Below are 18971 nucleotides of genomic sequence, written 5' to 3'. Positions count from 1 at the left end.
TTCTGAATTGAGTGACAGCAGTTTGGCTTTATAACAGGCTGAAATACAGTAGAAAATGAACAATCTGTATTGAGAAAACCCACTTCTACAGATCATGTTTACTCTGTCCAGATTCTACGTATACTTCTTGGATTAAGCCTTTTACCTCATGCCTCATTAACCACGAACATCTATTGAACCATAATTCAAGGAACACTGTTTTACTTTCTATCTCTCTCCATTTTTAAAAAAAAGTCAAGCAGTGTTATTTATATTTCTGTAATTCCCAGCTTCCCTTTTTATTGAATTTAATTCTAGTTCTCTTTTAACTTAATTTACCCCAAGGTAGTTACTTTTCTTAGAGTCTTTTGTGAAAATTCACTATCTTGTCAGACATGGGTAAAAGGTTTCATTGAGTTCTCATCCTTACTTCATTTCTACAAATTCTCCACTTAGTGGCCTCCAGCCCTATTATTCAACTTTAACTAACTTGTTCACTATCACTCAGACCTACATCATTCATCTTCCTGCAACATGACTCTTCTCAAAGAAAATAAATTAAGTAACCTGAGCTTGTCTTTATATGTTGTTTGATTAACCTGGTCACCTATAAGAATTCTTTGTCATGTACTTTTTATCTTCTATAATGACCAAATGGAATGTCATTTTAGCAGGTGTTAACTTGCCATCCAATATCCAATATTTGCATCCTTGTACCCATTGGGCTTACATAAAAACAGGAAGTGCTAGAAATACTTAGCAGGTCTGATAGCATTTATGAAGAGAGAAATGAATTTATGTTCTAAGTCAATGTCCTTTTATCAGAACTGGGGAAAAGTTAACAATGTAGTAGGTTTTATGCAAATTAAAATGAAGAGGGTTGGAAAAGGAGCATAAGGGAAATTGAGTGGAAGGCGAAAGAGAATTAAATGGTCAAACAGTTGACATTTCAAGGCCAAAAGGAATTATAATGCGACATGGTTACATTTCCTGTATTTGCATGGCAAGATGGTATGAAAAAGGAAGAGTGTGTTGAAAGTGATTGAGGAGCAAACTAGAGTCACCTGGTTGTATTTTCCAGACCTCCATCTTAACCAGCAATCCCCAACATCTCAGGACGTGCTTCATGAGTAGCAGAACCAGGCTTACTACATCATCATGGCTCATCTTGACTCACTTATATTTCAGTGAAGCACTTCAATACTACACTTTGCAGCTCAACAAAACCTTACATTCCAATGCTGTTGTCAGGCCATTTTGCACACAGGGACAGGCAGCCATCTCATGCATTAGAAAAGTCTAGAAAAGATTTGCATCTCTGACTCTTAGTTTGCATTCTTAATGCTCACACATGTTGTACCTACTTAGATGTTCACAGCATCTCTGCCTTGCCTTGCCTTTTTTGCACCTTGCTAACTCATTCAGAACAGTACTTCTGATTCACCTTGCCTTTTAGCACAGACAAAAAGCCAGGCAACTTGCTTTTGTTTCTCAGCGATGATCAATGAAGGAGGTGAACGTTGCCATATCCAGGCACCCTACTGCATTGATGTCGCACCTGTACTATGTGGTGGCAGCTTATGAAACAAAAACATTGAATGTGCTTCAACCAAGTGGCCATGTCTCAAAATCTGAGGGGAGTTGTTCTTTGTGGGTTGATGAGGGATTGTCCTCAGTCAGGAGCTCCTGCCATTGTCACTCAAGGGTACTATCCAATCTCTATAGTGCGGGAATTGGACCATGATCAATCCTACAGACCAAGTGCAACCAAACAAGGGATTAGTGGTAAGTTAAGAAGCTGTACTGATATCAGTCGAGGGTCTGGTCAGTCATCAGTCACTGTTGTCATTCCAAGATGGTTGGGAAGTACCCCCAACACCTGGGCCTTTATCTTATGAGTAGCTTTAATAGTGGTGCCTTATCAAATACTTTTGGAAATCCAATATATTACATCTCATCCAGTGGTTCCCCTTTATCTGTAATAAAACTGTAATAAATGTGCAAGTTACTAGTTACTAGTTACTAGTGGTGTACCGCAAGGTTCGGTGTTGGGTCCGCTGCTGTTGGTCATTTTTATAAATGACCTGGATGAGGGCGTAGAAGGATGGGTTAGTAAATTTGCAGATGACACCAAGGTTGGTATAGTTGTGGATAGTGAAGAAGGATGTTGTAGGTTACAGAGAGACATAGATAAGCTGCAGAGCTGGGCTGAGAGGTGGCAAATGGAGTTTAATGCGGACAAGTGTGAGGTGATGCACTTTGGTAGGATTAACCAGAAGGCAAAGTACAGGGCTAATGATAAGGTTCTTGGTAGTGTAGATGAGCAGAGAGATCTTAGTGTCCATGTACACCAATCCTTGAAATTTGCCACCCAGGTTGACAGGGCTGTTAAGAAGGCATACAGTGTTTTAGTTTTTGTTAATAGAGGGATCGAGTTCCAGAACCATGAGGTTATGCTGCAGCTGTACAAAAGTCTGGTGAGGCCGCACTTGGAGTATTGTGTGCAGTTCTGGTCACCGCATTATAAGAAGGATGTGGAAGCTTTGGAAAGGGTGCAGAGGAGATTTACTAGGATGTTGCCTGGTATGGAGGGAAGGTCTTACGAGGAAAGGCTGAGGGACTTGAGGCTGTTTTCGTTAGAGAGAAGAAGGTTGAGAGGTGACTTAATTGAGACATATAAAATAATCAGAGGGTTAGATAGGGTGGATAGGGAGAGCCTTTTTCCTCGGATGGTGACGGCGAACATGAGGGGGCATAGCTTTAAATTGAGGGGTGAGAGATATAGGGCAGATGTCAGAGGTAGCTTCTTTACTCAGAGAGTAGTAAGGATATGGAATGCTTTGCCTGCAACGGTAGTAAATTCGCCAATTTTAAGTATATTTAAGTCGTCATTGGACAAGCATATGGACGTACATGGAATAGTGTAGGTTAGATGGGCTTGAGATCGGTATGACAGGTCGGCACAACATCGAGGGCCGAAGGCCCTGTACTGTGCTGTAATGTTCTATGTTCTAAGGCATGATTCCTCCGTCATGAAATCATTCTGACTCTGTTTGATTGTATTATGTGTTTCTAAATAATCTGCTAATACATCCTTTATAATGGACTCGAAAATTTTCTCAATGACAAATGTTAAGCTAAATGACCTACAGTTTGTTTTTGTCTCCCACTGTGTTTGAATAAGGTGTTACAGTTGCAGTTTTATAATCCTTTGGGGCTTTTCCACAATCTAAGAATTCCAGGAAGATTCCAGGGCATCCACTATCTCTGCAGCTACTTCCTTTAAAATCCTCGGATGAAGCACACTGGGCCCAGGTTACTTATTGGCCTTTAGCCTTATTGGCTTCCATGGTACATCTTCTCTAGTGATAGCTGTTTTTATTACTGGAGCTGCTTTTCGCACACATTGAACTGTTACCAAGTTTCACAACATGTTCTTTAATGCACTGTTAAACTTACTGATCACGTGAGAGGTGTGGGGTGCAGGTGGTTGCCATTGTTCATAACACAGCTTCAATTCTAACACATGGATTAACCGTCCAAAATGTTTTTGAGAAGATTTATAGCTCAGGTTGTAGATGAGGTTGTAGATTTATGCGCCGAGCCAGTGTGTTTGATTGCAGATGTATCGTCACCCTGCTAGGTAACATCGTCAGTGCGCCTCCGGTGAAGCTTGTTCTGACCTGCTTGTTACTTATATGCTTTGGTTTGCTGGGTTGGGGGCCATCACTTTTAGTTTCTTTTTCTGAGGCATTCATGTAGGAGGTAGATTTGATTGCAGGTCACGCTCAGATGGATGGCATTTGTCTCCCAGTTGCAGGCTAGTTTGATGCTGTTGTTCCCGTAGGTGATTAAAGTTTTTGAGAAGATTTGTAGCTCAGGTTGTGGATGAGGTTGTAGACTTGCTCGCCAAGCCAGTGTGTTTGATTACCATGTTACATAGCAGGATGACTAAACGTCTGCAATCAAACACGCCAGCTCAGAGAGCAAGTCTACAACCTCATTAACAGTCCAGCGATAATACCACTAGGCCATCACCTCCCCTAAATCACTTTGCTGATCCTGCCCGTGTCGAATCATTGGAAACGTCACCAATGGATCCAAGCTGTAGTGTCTCTGTTGCCATGAACTATAAGCAGCCAAATGTATATGGAAACCCAGCAGCAACACAACCTCTAGCAGATGTTGAAAAGTCTCGATGCAGAGTTTGCAGCAATATGTCCCCTCAGAATACACAGGTTCAGTCTTTTGAATTCCTCCAGATGAGTAAAATATAGTGCAGCCGCTGAATGAAGATGCCTCAAGGCACCATGACAGAACTGTGTCATCTCTGGAGCATTCTAGACGCTATCGACTGTAGATAGGTCACAGTGAAAGAACCATATCATAAAGCGACTAACTTCATTCATAGGAATTGTTTCCATTTAGTAAATATGCCACATTTTAAAAGTCTACATAAGGAATTCTTGAAGCTTCCATACTTCTTACATCCTTGATAATTCTCAGGTTATTCAGTCATTCCAAGGGCTGCATTCTTTCAAGAATAGTCACTGAGAAGCTGCCCTCTCCAACCATGACTTTAACTCCATTACACAGACATCTGACTGAAGCCAAGTACAAATAAAATGCAATGCCTTCTTCTACTGGGGACATTGAAAGCCATATGATGCCTCCCCAAAATGAAGTTCCCATCTTGGACGGGTCTAAGTGCTCCTTGTATACGTTACAGGTAGAGTTTGCCTCATAAAATCTAAGAGCAGGAGTAGGCAATTCAGCCCCTCGAACCTGCTGAATCATTTGATATGAACATGACTGTTCTCATATCAGCTATATGCCATCATAAGGTTTTCTTTATTCGTTCCCTCCCCTATGTCGCAGTGTACACCTGGAATCCATAGCTGGGCTAGAAGGAGCCTTTGCCCATTCCATTTTGCAGTTTTGGATGGACAACTGGGAAGGGGTGGTGTGGAATTGAGGCTTGAGAGCCTAGACCTGCTGAGTGTGCCCTGGTCAGATGCACCTTCACCCTTCTCGCTTGATGTCCCACAGGTTTGATGGATGCAGGCAGAGATAAGAGGTGCCCATCCCTTCCACCTCCAGTGTCCTTTCTGGGGGCCATGTATGAGAATCACCCTCTCTCTGGGTATCTATTGGCACCATTCTGTCTCTTTGCAAAGAAGGGTCACATGGCGTGATGTCAAAGTCTTCCATCTTCTTATTGTTTTTGCCATTGGTGTTGATTATTAATGGTTGAAGCTTTGGACTGTAGGTCTGCATGCATTTTCAGCATCCATTGACTGTGCTAAGAAGCACGTATTTGTATGCAGGGCCTGTGTCCTTTGCAAACAGAATAGGCCCATGCATTGTACTTTTTTCAACTGAACAAAAGCTTTGGTGCAGTGATAATGGGAACTGCAGATGCTGGAGAATCCAACATAATAAAATTTGAGGCTGGATGAACACAGCAGGCCCAGCAGCATCTCAGGAGCACAAAAGCTGACGAATCGGGCCTTGACCCTTCATCAGAGAGGGGGATGGGGTGAGGGTTCTGGAATAAATAGGGAGAGAGGGGGAGGCGGACCGAAGATGGCGAGAAAAGAAGATAGGTGGAGAGGAGAGTATAGGTGGGGAGGTAGGGAGGGAATAGGTCAGTCCAGGGAAGACGGACAGGTCAAGGAGGTGGGATGAGGTTAGTAGGTCGGAGATGGAGGTGCGGCTTGGGGTGGGAGGAAGGGATGGGTGAGAGGAAGAACAGGTTAGGGAGGCAGAGACAGGTTGGACTGGTTTTGGGATGCAGTGGGTGGAGGGGAAGAGCTGGGCTGGTTGTGTGGTGCAGTGGGGGGAGGGGACAAACTGGGCTGGTTTTGGGATGCGGTGGGGGAAGGGGAGATTTTGAAGCTGGTGAAGCCCACAAAAGCTTTGGTGCATTCCCCATGGTAATGCATGGACCAATCAGAATCAACTTGCCTAGTGTGAATTTAAACAATTGTTCTCTTGTCCACAGTCAATGGCGACATCTCCATAAGAGTTCACTTCCAACCAATCAATCAGCATTCTCTTTTCATGCAGTATAAATTTTTGTTCCCTTTGAGATTTGGGCCCTGGTTTTCTTTCCCAGATTGGGTCACAAAGTTGAGAGAAATCCTAGCTCTTTGAGCCCAACCTTTTAAGAGTCATCACCTGTATTTCCACTTTTTGTTTTGAAGGTGCTGGCTGGATTGAGAGTCAGGTCAGACAATCTAGGAAGAGACTAATAGGCTGCCCCATTTCCAAGACAGGCAAGCAGAAAGACTGCCTGGGAATTCCGGCAGTATATGCAAAGTTAAAAATAAAGAATAAAGAAAACATCCCACCTGCTCTTACTCCCTCACCATATGCCTTACCCATGGAAACCTATGTCTTGCACCCAATCCCATGGTTCCTAATTCCCTTTGTGCTGACCTATGTCCCTATGTTTACCTCCACATTTCCTTTTAGCCCCTATGCCAACTCAATGATAACACATATCTCTCACCTACTACCATTTGTCCTCACCTGTCACTGCCATCTTGGCTATTATCCAGCAAAGATATTAAAGATGAAGCATCATGACAGAAAATAAGCAATAGGGGAACTGCTGGTTCCATCCATATTACCATGGACAAATTGATGATTTTAGGAATGTGGGCCTGCTTCTTCTTCATGGGAGCCTATAGTCCTTAAAGGATAAGTGCACTTTTTAAAGGCAGTCAGTGCCGAACTGTTCATAGAGCAAATAAGAATAAGAAGGAGGTCCTTTTTCCTTAAGATGACCAGTGACTCCTGGAAACAGAGACAGGTAAATTATTATTTCTGTGTTTCCATGGCACATAGAAGATAGGAACGGGATTAGGCCATTCAACTTCTTAAGCCTGTTCTACTTTTCAGTACGATGATGGCTGGTTATTGAGCTCAATAACCTAAATCAACCCCACCTCCATCCCTTGATCCCTTTAGACCATAAGACATAGGAGTGGAAGTAACGCCATTCGGCCCATCGAGTCCACTCCACCATTTAATCATGGCTGATGGGCATTTCAACTCCACTTACCTGCACTTTCCCCGTAGCCCTTAATTCCTTGTGAGATCAAGAATTTATCAATCTCTGCCTTGAAGACATTTAATGTACCGGCCTCCAGTGCGCTCCATGGCAATGAATTCCACAGGCTCACCACTCTCTGGCTGAAGAAATGTCTCCTCATTTCCATTTTAAATTTACCCCCTCTAATTCTAAGGCTGTGCCCACGGGTCCTAATCTCCCCGCCTAACGGAAACAACTTCCCAGCATCCACCCTTTCTAAGCCATACATTATCTTGTAAGTTTCTATTAGATCTCCCCTCAACCTTCTAAACTCTAATGAATACAATCCCAGGATCCTCAGCCGTTCATCGTACGTTAAACCTGCTACTCCAGGGATCATCCGTGTGAATCTCCGTTGGACACACTCCAGCGCCAGTATGTTCTTCCTGAGGTGTGGGGTCCAAAATTGGACACAGTATTCTAAATGGGGCCTAACTAGAGCTTTATAAAGCCTCAGAAGCACATCACTGCTTTTATATTCCAACCCTCTTGAGATAAACGACAACATTATATTCGTCTTCTTAATCACGAACTCTACCTGCAGGTTAACCTTTAGAGAATCCTGGACCAACACTCCCAGATTCCTTTGTACTTCTGCTTTATGAATTTTCTCACCATTTAGAAAATAGTCCATGCCTGTACTCTTTTTTCCAAAGTGTCACATAAGTTTAGTCACATAAGTTATATAATCACATAAGTTATATAATCTCCTTGACAGTACGCAATATTTTGGCATTAGTCATTTTACGTGGTAGTGAATTCCACAAGCTCGCCACTGTATGAGTGAAGAAATTTCTCCCTCTCTCAGTTCTAAAAGATTTAGCCTTTATCTTCATGACCCCTTGTTCTGGACTCCCTGACCATTGGGAACATTATTCCCATATCTAACCTGTCTAGTCCTGTTAGAATTTTGTAGGTTTCCATGTGATCCCCTTCATTCTTCCAAACACCACTGAAAATTATCCTAACCTAACCTTAAGAATAGAAAATTAGTCTTGTGGTGGAGAGAAGTAGCTGGGCAAGTTTCCATGGCATTGTTACTAGGTTCTGACTGCAATACAGTAAGACAATTAATAATGTTACTAGAACTGCCATATCCATCTCATTCCCATGCTTCACCAATCATTACGTCTCTGATTGCATTCACACATGCATTCATCACCTGCTACTACCTTTATTATATAGTTGGTGTTTCTTTCTCTCCACGTGCAAACTATTGTAAGTCGCTTCACGTATTTTCAAAATGCCTGAACAAAACAGATACTAGTCTGTTTTCATTTTTCTTGCAGAAACTGGCATACAACTGAAGGAAAATTAGAAGACAAGGAGGACTTTACATTGCATTTGCAAACTTTGACAATGGAAGTTATGACCATTGACATCATTGACAAGGGATTGATGCAGAATGTGACAGAAATGGTTACATTGAAGCCATGCAGAGCAGAGTGCGTGGCCATTTTCCTTTTCTTTTTCTAATGCATCCCATAAACTCAGAACAACAGCATGGTGCTGAATTGCACTCTTATTCATCTATTGCATTTCTTTGCTGATATGTCTCCACTCTTTCTGGGCCTTGGAGTCAGACACATGCAGGAGAAGAACCATTCTAAAGATTCACTGTCTGTCACTACTGCTGTTAAGATTGTGAGCACAGAATTTGGTACCTTGAATGGTATAAATAAGGCGAGCAAGTAGTTCGGAAATAAAGTTTGCCAGACAGCAAATTCACATCTTAGATCTGTGAAAGTATATAGAGATGCAAACTGTAGGGATTTAGTCCGAAAATACGATGCATTTCTTGCACCAGAAACTGATGAGTAAACTATTGGAAGATGTTGTAGCTCTGGTTGAGCCACCATTAACTCCCTGGAAGATTTGATGTAATGGTATGGATCGTGGCAATCATGATGTGTGTGGTCAATGCTGCATCTAGTTCCTTTTGCTGCTGTAGCACATATGGCATATGTAAAGGCACATGATATGCTAGTCTTTAATGCTGATTACACGAACTGTGCAATATTCTGTACCTTCAGTTTTTTATAAAAAGAACAAGTTATTAGAGGAGCTATTAGCAGTGTTAGCTAATGCAGGTTATGCGCATTACTATCTAGTCTGCTTCAAACAGGTAATAATTGAATAATTAGAGTTTTCAAATTGATTCTTTGGTCAAAGTTTCATGTTGGAGATGGAAATTCATTTGTAATCCTGGCTCCGTTTTGAGACTACCAGTACAAGCAATTGAACTTTCCAATTCATCTCCCTTATTTTCACACCACTTCACCCACTATCCACTTCATGAACTCAAAAGTCCTTTAATAATAGTTGGAAGCCTCTGAATAACCCATAAAACCCCAGGAATAAACAAACACTCTTTGGATCACCTGTATTAATAATAAAACTTGCAAAATTATCAAGAATTGGAAGCTATTGAAAGGCCAATAAAAATCCATGAGTAAATAATCAGATTGTATACTTGGTAATCAGTATTTAGAAGTCTATTGATCTCTTGTCTTTCACATACTCAAAGAGTGAACTTCTATAGTCCTTTTGGGGTAATGAACTCCAAAGATTCACTGCCTTCTATGTGAAGAAATTATTTCGCACATCAGTCCTAAATGGCTTGCCCCTTGTTCTGAGACTCTGTCTTCTGGTGCTAGATTGCCCCCAGCCAGAAGAGATATCCTTTCTACATCAATCCTGCTTGATTCTTCAAGAATTGTTAATGTTTCAATGCATTTTTATTCATATGCTTATAAAATGCATCATTATTTCTCCAATTTTCTTTTAAACCTCTTTCTTGTATTCTTTCTTATCTGTCTCTGTCACCACCTCAGCTTTGTTACATATTTTCCTTAGTTTTTTACAGTTATTATTATGATCTTTTAGGGCATCTTCAATTTCAATGTGCCTGTACTTGATGTTTTGCCTATGGCGTGCTAACACTGCTAATAGCTCCTCTAATAACTTGTTCTTTTCATAAAAAACTGAAGGTACAGAATATTGCACAGTTCGTGTAATCAGCATTAAAGACTAGCATATCATGTGCCTTTACATTATCAACCCTATGTTGAGGGAAGAGTGCACTCTACATTTTTTTTTCTTTCAGATGAAATGTTAAATTAAGAATCCCTTTCCTCTCTTACATAGATGTGACATTACTCAAATAAAATTAAGGCCTTTCTCCTCTTGGTCCTTACCTATATTTATAATTTAATCAATGTGAGTAAAATAGATTATTCAATGTCACGTTGTTATTCATTGGACCTTGCTATGTCCAAGTTGCATATTACTTTTGAAGTGTAGTTACTCTTATACTTTAACCTGTAGAACACTTCAGAATATTCTAAATCCCAAAATTTAGAATTGCAATTCTAAAATTGTGAAAGGTGTTATATAAATGCAAGTCTTTCTTTTTCTTGAAATTCCCTTTCCACTTTATCTTAGCTAGGTTATTTGTGTTTTTAAATTCCAGATCCAATATGAATTTCCGTTTTTTTTTACACTGACTTATTCCTTTTCCATAAGATGGAGAATTTCACGACTGGGGGGCTACGTTTTTAAAGTGAGAAGGGAAGGATTTAAAAAAGATGTGAGGCAAACTATTTACACAGAGGCTGGTTCGCGTGTGGAATGAACTTCATGATGAATTGGTGAATGTGGCTACGATTACAATGTTTAAAAGACTTTTGGATGAATATATGAATAGGAAAGATTTGGAGGAATATTGGCCAGGAGCAGTCAGGTGGGAATAGTTTAGTTTGGGAATATATTTGGCATGGACTTGTTGGACCGAAGAGTCTGTTTCCATGCTGTATGACTCTCTGACTCTATGATAAATGTTTTCACATTATGTCTATTGCTCACCCACTTACTCATACCTTACAAATAGGTTCTAGACAGCAATGATCTTGAGTGCAACAGGCAGTGTAAACAGTGGCACTTGACTGTAGAATCTCCAGGTGACACATCTCTGAGGTAACTTAGAGAAGGTAGCCTTCATGTGCATTGCTGCTCAGACAAGTGCAAATATGTTGATCCTATGCTTGTATCTGCCAATGGGAGGGTAAAGATTCCTGTACTAGTGCCTCCTTCAATTTGCTCCTCTTGATCCTTCTTCCTGTTGCTGCTTTTCTTATTCCTTCAGCTAAAGCTGGAATCGCCAGCAGAATTCTCTTAAGTTGAATGCAAGACAACTTGAGGTCAAAAAAGTGTACAACCACTATATGCATTGAAAAATTTCTCAGAATTTAAGTTGAGAGCAGGTCAGTATCCCTTCAAACACTGCTAGAAATGGCTCCCTCCTGACTGACATGACCCATGATTTGTAAGTGGGTCAAGGAAAAAGCAGTGATGGTGCAGGCTGAAGTTCAAGTTTACAGTCAGTTATAAAGCTGTTGCCACTCCCAGAAAGGACCTTTAATTGAGAGTCCACACAAACATTGGAATAGACAGGTTTTCAGCAGTAAGATGATTTTATGGTTGCAATTTTCATCCATTATTGCCTTGTCTAAAATTATAATTGAGGAATTCTTGAAATAAAACCTATCTTCATTGTTAACAATGTGAACAAAATTCACAAATATAAAAATGACTAAGTATTGCAATAATCTAGATATTTAATTTTAGATATACCTGTAAGAAATAACGTGTTGCTATTGGTTCAGACATAGAGACCTCCAGTAGTACATTTCACATGGGGTTTGGGTAGGTTTTCAGTGGCTATGGACAAACATTAAATATTGATGAATTTTGTGAGTTCATATCTGCTTTTGTAGAAATTCATAACACAAATGCGCCACAACAACCCACATTATATAATGTGGGAGGGAAATCTATTATGAGAGTGTTATGCCCATAATGCCGTGCAATAATAATGTTCAAAGTGTCAAAGGTAGACAGAACATTTAGAAATTAACAACCACAAAACAAGATTATTGGGAAGGATGAAAGGATTAGTTTTTTTTTCTAGTGGTTTGTAGTCTGTGGAGAAAACAAAGGCTAACTGGTTTGATTGATTTGTGGTTATTTTTTCTGTCATAGGGACTGATATTTGTGGTGGGATTAGAGTTGAGAGTTTGAGGGACTTGTGTGCTGAGCTGAGTGGGATTGGGCCTTAGGGACAGGTGATGGTTTCTAGAAATTCACAAGTGGGCAAACCTGATATTAGTCTGACACTAACAATTCCACAAAGGACGACAACTTAATCCGCTCTACAAAGTAGAAAATAAATAACTGAGAAAATAGTTTTAAATAGGTAAGGATAAACCAATGTGTTGAAGTACATACAATTTAAGCAAGTATATACAGGTCACTACAAGTGCCAGAGTAATAAAGGTAGTTTTCTTTTTAATGGAGGAGGTCGATGAGAAATTTAATTAAGATTAATAATATTATAGGGGACCTAGAAAGAGTAGCTAGGAAGGATCTATTTCCCTTACTGCCCAGATCAATAAATAGAGGGCATAAATTTAAAGTAATTCAAAAAAGGATCAGAGGGAATTGAGAATTCTTGATATCCAGAGGGTGGGAGTCACTTGGAACTCACCGATAGAGAAATATACAGGCAAAAGCTCTTATCATATTTTTAAAAAGTATTTGAATGAAGCCTTGAAGTTTAATAACCAGTAGAGTTATAGCCTGAGAGCTGGAAACTAAGATTGAGCTGGAAAGCTCTTTTTCAGATGGCATAAATGCAACAGGCTGAATGGGTTCTAAAGAAGGGTCACTGGACCCAAAGTGTTAACTTTTTTTTCTTCACAGATGCGGCCAGACCTGCTGAGCTCTTCCAGCAACTTCTGTTTTTGTTCCTGATTTACAGCATCTGCAGTTCTTTTGGTTTTTATTGGACTGAATGAGTATCTTTCCATGGTCCCTTTCTATGCTTCTTATTGAAATAAATACTCTCCGTAACTGAAGAGGCAGGAAAAAAACAACTTTGTTCATATTAATCAAGGGTTGAGAAATTTAAACTAAAATATTCTGGATGTTGGAAATGTGCAAAAAAATCACACTGCTCAAAATTCTCAACAATATAGGAACTTTCTGTGGGGGGCGCCCGGGGAAGAGAGAGAGAGAGAGAGAGAGTGCTAATGGGCTGAATTTTACCAGAAATTGATAATTTTCATGCAGGGGGTTTCTCTGTGAACCCTTGTGAGATTTCTCATGCTATACTCTGAAACCTGCCTCATTAACTATGTACCACACCTCTGTGGGGTCCCACTCATCCTATCTTCTCTACCACCAGAGGCAGAAGTACTTGCCACAGTTGGGATCTCCTGGGGTGGCTGGTGCTGGCACCATTTTTAAGCCCAGCTGTGCACCAGGTCATGTGCTGCCAGGTAGGGATTTCCATTCATTGTACACTGACTGGAAGGGGGAACCAAAAAAAGAATTCAGGGAACATAAGTTGCATGGCAGACAATTCATTGCAAATCCAAATGTTCATCAGGAACCATGTCCTCCAATGCACTATTATGTCTTCCACCTTTATTTATTGTTGTCCCCCTTCATGGTTATTATTCCCCCTGCATCCCAGCATGCTGCCTCCAATCCCCAGAATTGAGTGCCCCAACTTCCTTACCAAGCAGGGGCCCCAGATAAAGCCCCCACTCCTTGACTTTGATTGAGTTGACTTTTGAAGACGGAGACCAGGAGACAACAGGTACCTGCTCTCACATTCATGTCAAGAATTGTCATTGTCCAGTTCTATTCATCGGGTGGGAGAATGAGGAACCACATATAAATGAGGTGAGATAAAGGAATAATGGCATGCTATTGTGTGCAAATAACCCTCTCGCTGCTCACTTGCAAGATTCTTAACTCACAATTCAAACATGATTGGAGAATTGGACTTTTTCTTGCTCAATGCCAAGAACCTGATTTCTATATATCTGATCCTCTTTTCCCAACTAACGCATAAATGCCCACATCATTCAGTAACTGGGAAGGTGCCACCCATTATTTCAAGTTGATTGCCTTTCATAAAAAGGAATTGACTGGTAAAGAGTATTAGCTATGAGTCTTCTGTTGTTACAAAGATCTACAATGCATTTAGTCTCTATCTGACATGATAAATGGTTTAATAATTTTGTTCATAGATCATAAAATCCCTACAGTGTGGAAACACAGCCCAACAAGTCCACACTGATCCTCAGACATTCCACCCAGACCCAGCCCCCTATAACCCACCTAAGCGCCACATCCCAGAACACGATAGGCAATTTAACATGGCCGATCCACCTAGGCTGCATATCTTTGGACTGTGGAGGAAACCGGAGCATCCGGAGGAAACCCACGCAGACATGGGGAGAATGTGCAAACTTCACACATGGAGTTGCCCGATGGTGGAATCAAACCCAGGTCCCTGGCACTGTGAGGTAGCAGTGCTAACCACTGAGCTGCCATTTTAAAAAAAAAATTAGATATTTTCTAGCTGTTTCTCCGGCTCTCTCTCCAGAATTGAACCCAGATTCCCCGTTACCCTTGGTCACCATGGTAGGCACAGAAAGTACCATCGGGAGTTGGTAGGGCAGACATTTGAATGAATCGTCACTGTCACAAGGACTTATGATCTGCCCGAGGTTATCTAGAGTCACCAAAGCTGCCGGGCGATCCCGGAATGGTTTTGGTCTGATAAATGCATGCATCCCGTGTGGGTCAGCGCTCATTTGCGTGTATTAGCTCTAGAATTACTACAGTTATCCAAGTAACGTTTGGAGCGATAAAAGGAACCATATCTGATTTAATGAGCCTTTTGTAGTTTCACTGTACTATGTGTACTTAGACAGGCATGGCTTAATCTTTGAGACAAGCATATCCTACTGGCAGGATCAACCAGGTAGCCAAACCAACAAAGGCAAGTGGGCAACCAGGGGAAACCAAAACGGTGGTCGTGGGAGAGTTGCCAATGATGAAGTGGCCAATACCTTGGGTGGCTACAGGTGGAGTGAGGCACAAAGCACACGCTGGCGTCACACACAGTGCACCATACCATCTTGCACACACCACCGCACGCACGACTGACCGCTCCCTTTCCTCGAGAACCACGGGAGTATGGAAGGATTGCACCCTGCCGTCTGTCAGGACAGAGGGGCAAAGGGTGCATAAATGTTTGTGGAGTGGCTGGAAAGTAAAGCCGCCGTCATCACCGATCTCAGAACCGTTGCCCACAGGCTTGTGCCTGGCCTTCCCACAGAGGGAATTCCTGACACCGAGTCTAAATCTTTCACAAGTTACCTCTGCTCTGACCTAAAGCAAGACCTGAACTGACAACCAGACGGAGGATCACCCTGTGGGGAGGATAAGTACACAGAAGTCGTTGGGTTGTCTCTGTGCGAGTGGGATAGAGAGTGGGAGCCGCCTCCCTGCTCCACTCCCTGCTTTTTGACCGCAAAAGTGCATGAGAAATGGCAACCGAAGTTCTAGCCGCAAGGAACATGAGACGGCAAGAGACCCCTGCCCCCGCCTCACTCGAGAAGTTGAGGACAGTGGTGCGGAGAACCTTGCTGACACCCACTCCCAGGGTTCAACTTTAGACCACTGGCTCCAAAAGAGGCAGCTTCTTGGTGTCACCAGAACCAGGAAGGGTAATTGTGTCTTCAGCAGAGGGGTGCCAGCCCGGCAACCTGGCCGCCAACGTGACCCTTAAAAATACATGTCTGTCTGCCAGTGAGGGCAGTGAGAGGGGAGGAACTGCTCGGCCTGAAGCACCAGCCCCGAGAGAAAGCCGGCTTTCTGAGGGCCCACGTCTGACAGGAATTGCCAAATTGATCGAGGAGAATCACAGCAGAGTCACACATGCATAACACTTGCCGGTCAGGCCGTGAATCCAGGTGCTTAGCACCGCAAGGCTGCAGATCCATCACATCGGATGACAGTGGGTGCCAGGTAGGAACCACGAGGGCAGGTGGGCCACCCACAGCCAGAGCTGGGAACGCTCTGGTTGTGCACATGAGGCCTCCGCAAACGAGCCGATGTTCTGGGCAAGCACAGGCCAAGGATCAGCCCGCTACCTTCCATGCAATGCCCAAGGGAACCAGGCACCCAAGTTTACCTTGTGTATGGGCAGTACCCTATGGAGGGATGGCATCTTCCAGGGTGTTTTTGTCAACCACTGCCAGTAAAAATAGGTTGCCTGCCCTCCAACTGTGACCAGACACCTCTGCACAGGTCTCTGACTGACTTTTAGAAAGGACGTAAAGAGTTCAAAAAGTCAACCAAAAAATTGACAAAGTGTCAAAGGAATCGACTTCCAAGAGCTCTTAGGAATGCACCTGAGATTGAAATTGCACTCCGTTTCCCACTGAACCATTTTTTGGACGTTTTCCACGACGCCATTTTGTTCTAAAAACCGTGTTCCATGTTATTTTAATATGGCATTGCTATTCAACTACAGTAGGGCAGTTGTTATCAAGAACCATATTTTAAATCTCACTTCACCAAAAGAATAGTGCCAGAGAAAGTCTTTCAGTTTGCTTTGTGATTTGCTAGCTAAAAATCAACATTGAACTTACCATTATTTGCACCAACAATTAACACATTCCTATGTGTGAGGAGGCTGTGCTTACAACGTGCAAGATTGTGGTCTGTTTAGACGGAATAGAGTTTCTACTTTGCCATCTTAAATATATTTATCCAATTGGGTCCTCTATACATGCAATCAGTTAGAGAAAAATCTCCATATACTGTTATGATCATATGTCTCAGAATTACTTTTGGTTTTGGAATTACATTTTGGGACCTGATCAGGTATACTCTAGAACTCCACGGGGAGCTAGGGAAATGATTGCTGGGCCTCTTGCTGAGATGTGTGTATCATTGATAACTACAGGTGAGGTGCCAGAAGACTAGAGGATGGTTAACTTTGTGCTACTATTTAAGAAAGGTGGTAAAAGCCAGGAAACTATAGACCAACTATAGAACATTGGTGGTGGGCAAATTGTTGGAGGGAATCCTGAGGGACACAATTTACCTGTATTTGGAAAGGCAACGACTGATTAGGGATCGTCGACAAGGCTTTGTGCTTGGGAAATCATGTCTCACTAAATTGATTGACTTTTTTGAAGTAGTAATGAAGAGGATTGATGAGGGCAGAGTGGTGGATATGCTCTGTATGAACTTCAGTAAGGCGTTCGACAAGATTCCTCACGGTAGACTGGTTAGCCAGGTTAGATCACATGGAATATTGGGAGAACTAGCCATTTGGGTGTAGAACTGGCTTGAAGGTAGAAGACAGATGGTGGATGGTTCCTTTTCATACTGGAGGCCTGCAGGATGCTCTGCTTTTTGCCATGTATATAAATGGTTTGGATGTGAACATTGGTGGTATGGTTAGTAAGTTTGTAGATGACACAAAAATTGGAGGTGCTGTGGACAGTGAAGAAAGTTACCTCAAAGTAGAATGGGATCTTGATCAGATGGGCCAACGGGCCGAGGAGTGAAAGATAGAGTTTAAGTTAGATAAACGTGAGGTGCTGCATTTTGGAAAGGCAGGGCTTATACACTTAATGTTAAGATCCTGGGGAATGTGGATGAACAAAGAGACCTTGGAGTGTAGGTTCATAGTTCCTTGAAAGTGGAGTCGCAGGTAGATAGGATAATGAAGAAGGCGTTTGGTATGCCTGCCTTTACTAGTCGGTCCATTGAGTATGGGAGATGGGAGGTCATGTTGCAGCTGTACAGGACATTGGTTAGGCCACTTTTGGAATACTATGTGCAGTTCTGGTTTCTCTGCTATAGGAAGGATGTTGTGAAACTTGACAGGGTTCAGAAAAGGTTTATAAGAACGTTGCCAGGGTTGGAAGCTCTTAACTAAAGGGAGAGACTGAATAGGCTGGGGCTGTTTTCCCTGGAGCTGCGGAGGCTGAGGGGTGATTTATAGAAGTTGATAAAATCATGTGGGGCATGGATAGGGTGAATAGACAAAGTCTTTTCCACAGAGTTGGGAGTCCAAAATTAGAGGCCATATGTTTGAGGTGAGAGGAGAAAGATATAAAAGGGACTTAAGGGGCAACATTTTCACACAGAGGGTGGTGTGTTTCTGGAATGAGCTGCCAGAGGAAGTGGTGGAAGCTGGTCCGATTATCACATTCAAAAGGCTTCTGGATGGGTATATGAATAGGAAGGGCCAAATGCTCAGATGGGACTAGATTTATTTTGGAAATCTAGTCGGTATGGACAAGTTGGACCAAGGGGTCTGTTTCCTTGCTGTACATATCTAAAAGATTCTATGACTCAGTTTTCCCCCCATTTTTTGTAGATATAAAAATAGAGTTTGAGAAACTGGTAAACACCCTCAAGATAATCACAATTTGAAGTTTACATGAAATGGTTTGAGATGAAAGCATGAAAACAATAAACAACCGTAGAATTCAGATTTACTGAAGAAAATAGGCAGGATCTAAAATGTTGGATTAATTATCTTAAATATTTCTGATTCTTACACTATTTAATAGTTTTGTATTTATTCAGCCAATGAAAACCGCTATGAAGGCTTCTGGAAAAATGGAAAGAAACATGGAACAGGAAAGTTTTTCTTCTTTGAGAAAGGCCAAATGTATGAAGGTGTGTGGGTCGACGACATTCCAAAGTGTGGAAAAATGATTGACTTCGGTCGAGAAGATGCAATTAATCCTACTTCCTATCCAATACCTCAGGTACTTAAATTTTACTGTTGCTTATAATCGAGACCATTATACTTGTTTTGCATGGTTTATTTACGTATTTAGAAAAAAAGCGATATGAGAAGAGGTCACTGAATACATTGCACGTTTTCCTTCTGGTAGATCCTGCACAATTTTTAATATCGTAGATGTACTGTAACATTAAACTTTTAAGGGAAGATGACTTACCGCTAAAAATGTGCACATGTATCTTTTTATAATATTTTTGTATC

At 41.8% G+C, this 18971-nt stretch overlaps 1 protein-coding gene across 2 annotated transcripts in view; it reads left to right on the top strand.

The window, feature by feature from the left end:
- Positions 1-18971, top strand: part of morn3 (MORN repeat containing 3) — a 55739-nt gene that overhangs the window by 18115 nt on the left and 18653 nt on the right. For both annotated transcript variants that reach the window (XM_048556206.2, XM_048556205.2), the window contains one exon: positions 18548-18732. In XM_048556206.2, the coding sequence (XP_048412163.1) occupies positions 18548-18732 (185 nt within the window). The remainder of the gene's footprint in view (positions 1-18547; positions 18733-18971) is intronic.

This window comes from Stegostoma tigrinum, chromosome 26, assembly GCF_030684315.1.
Source record: "Stegostoma tigrinum isolate sSteTig4 chromosome 26, sSteTig4.hap1, whole genome shotgun sequence".
Taxonomy (NCBI): Eukaryota; Metazoa; Chordata; class Chondrichthyes; order Orectolobiformes; family Stegostomatidae; genus Stegostoma; species Stegostoma tigrinum.
The sequence above is the reverse complement of the archived record's forward strand: the minus strand, read 5'-3'. Positions and strand labels throughout refer to the sequence as shown.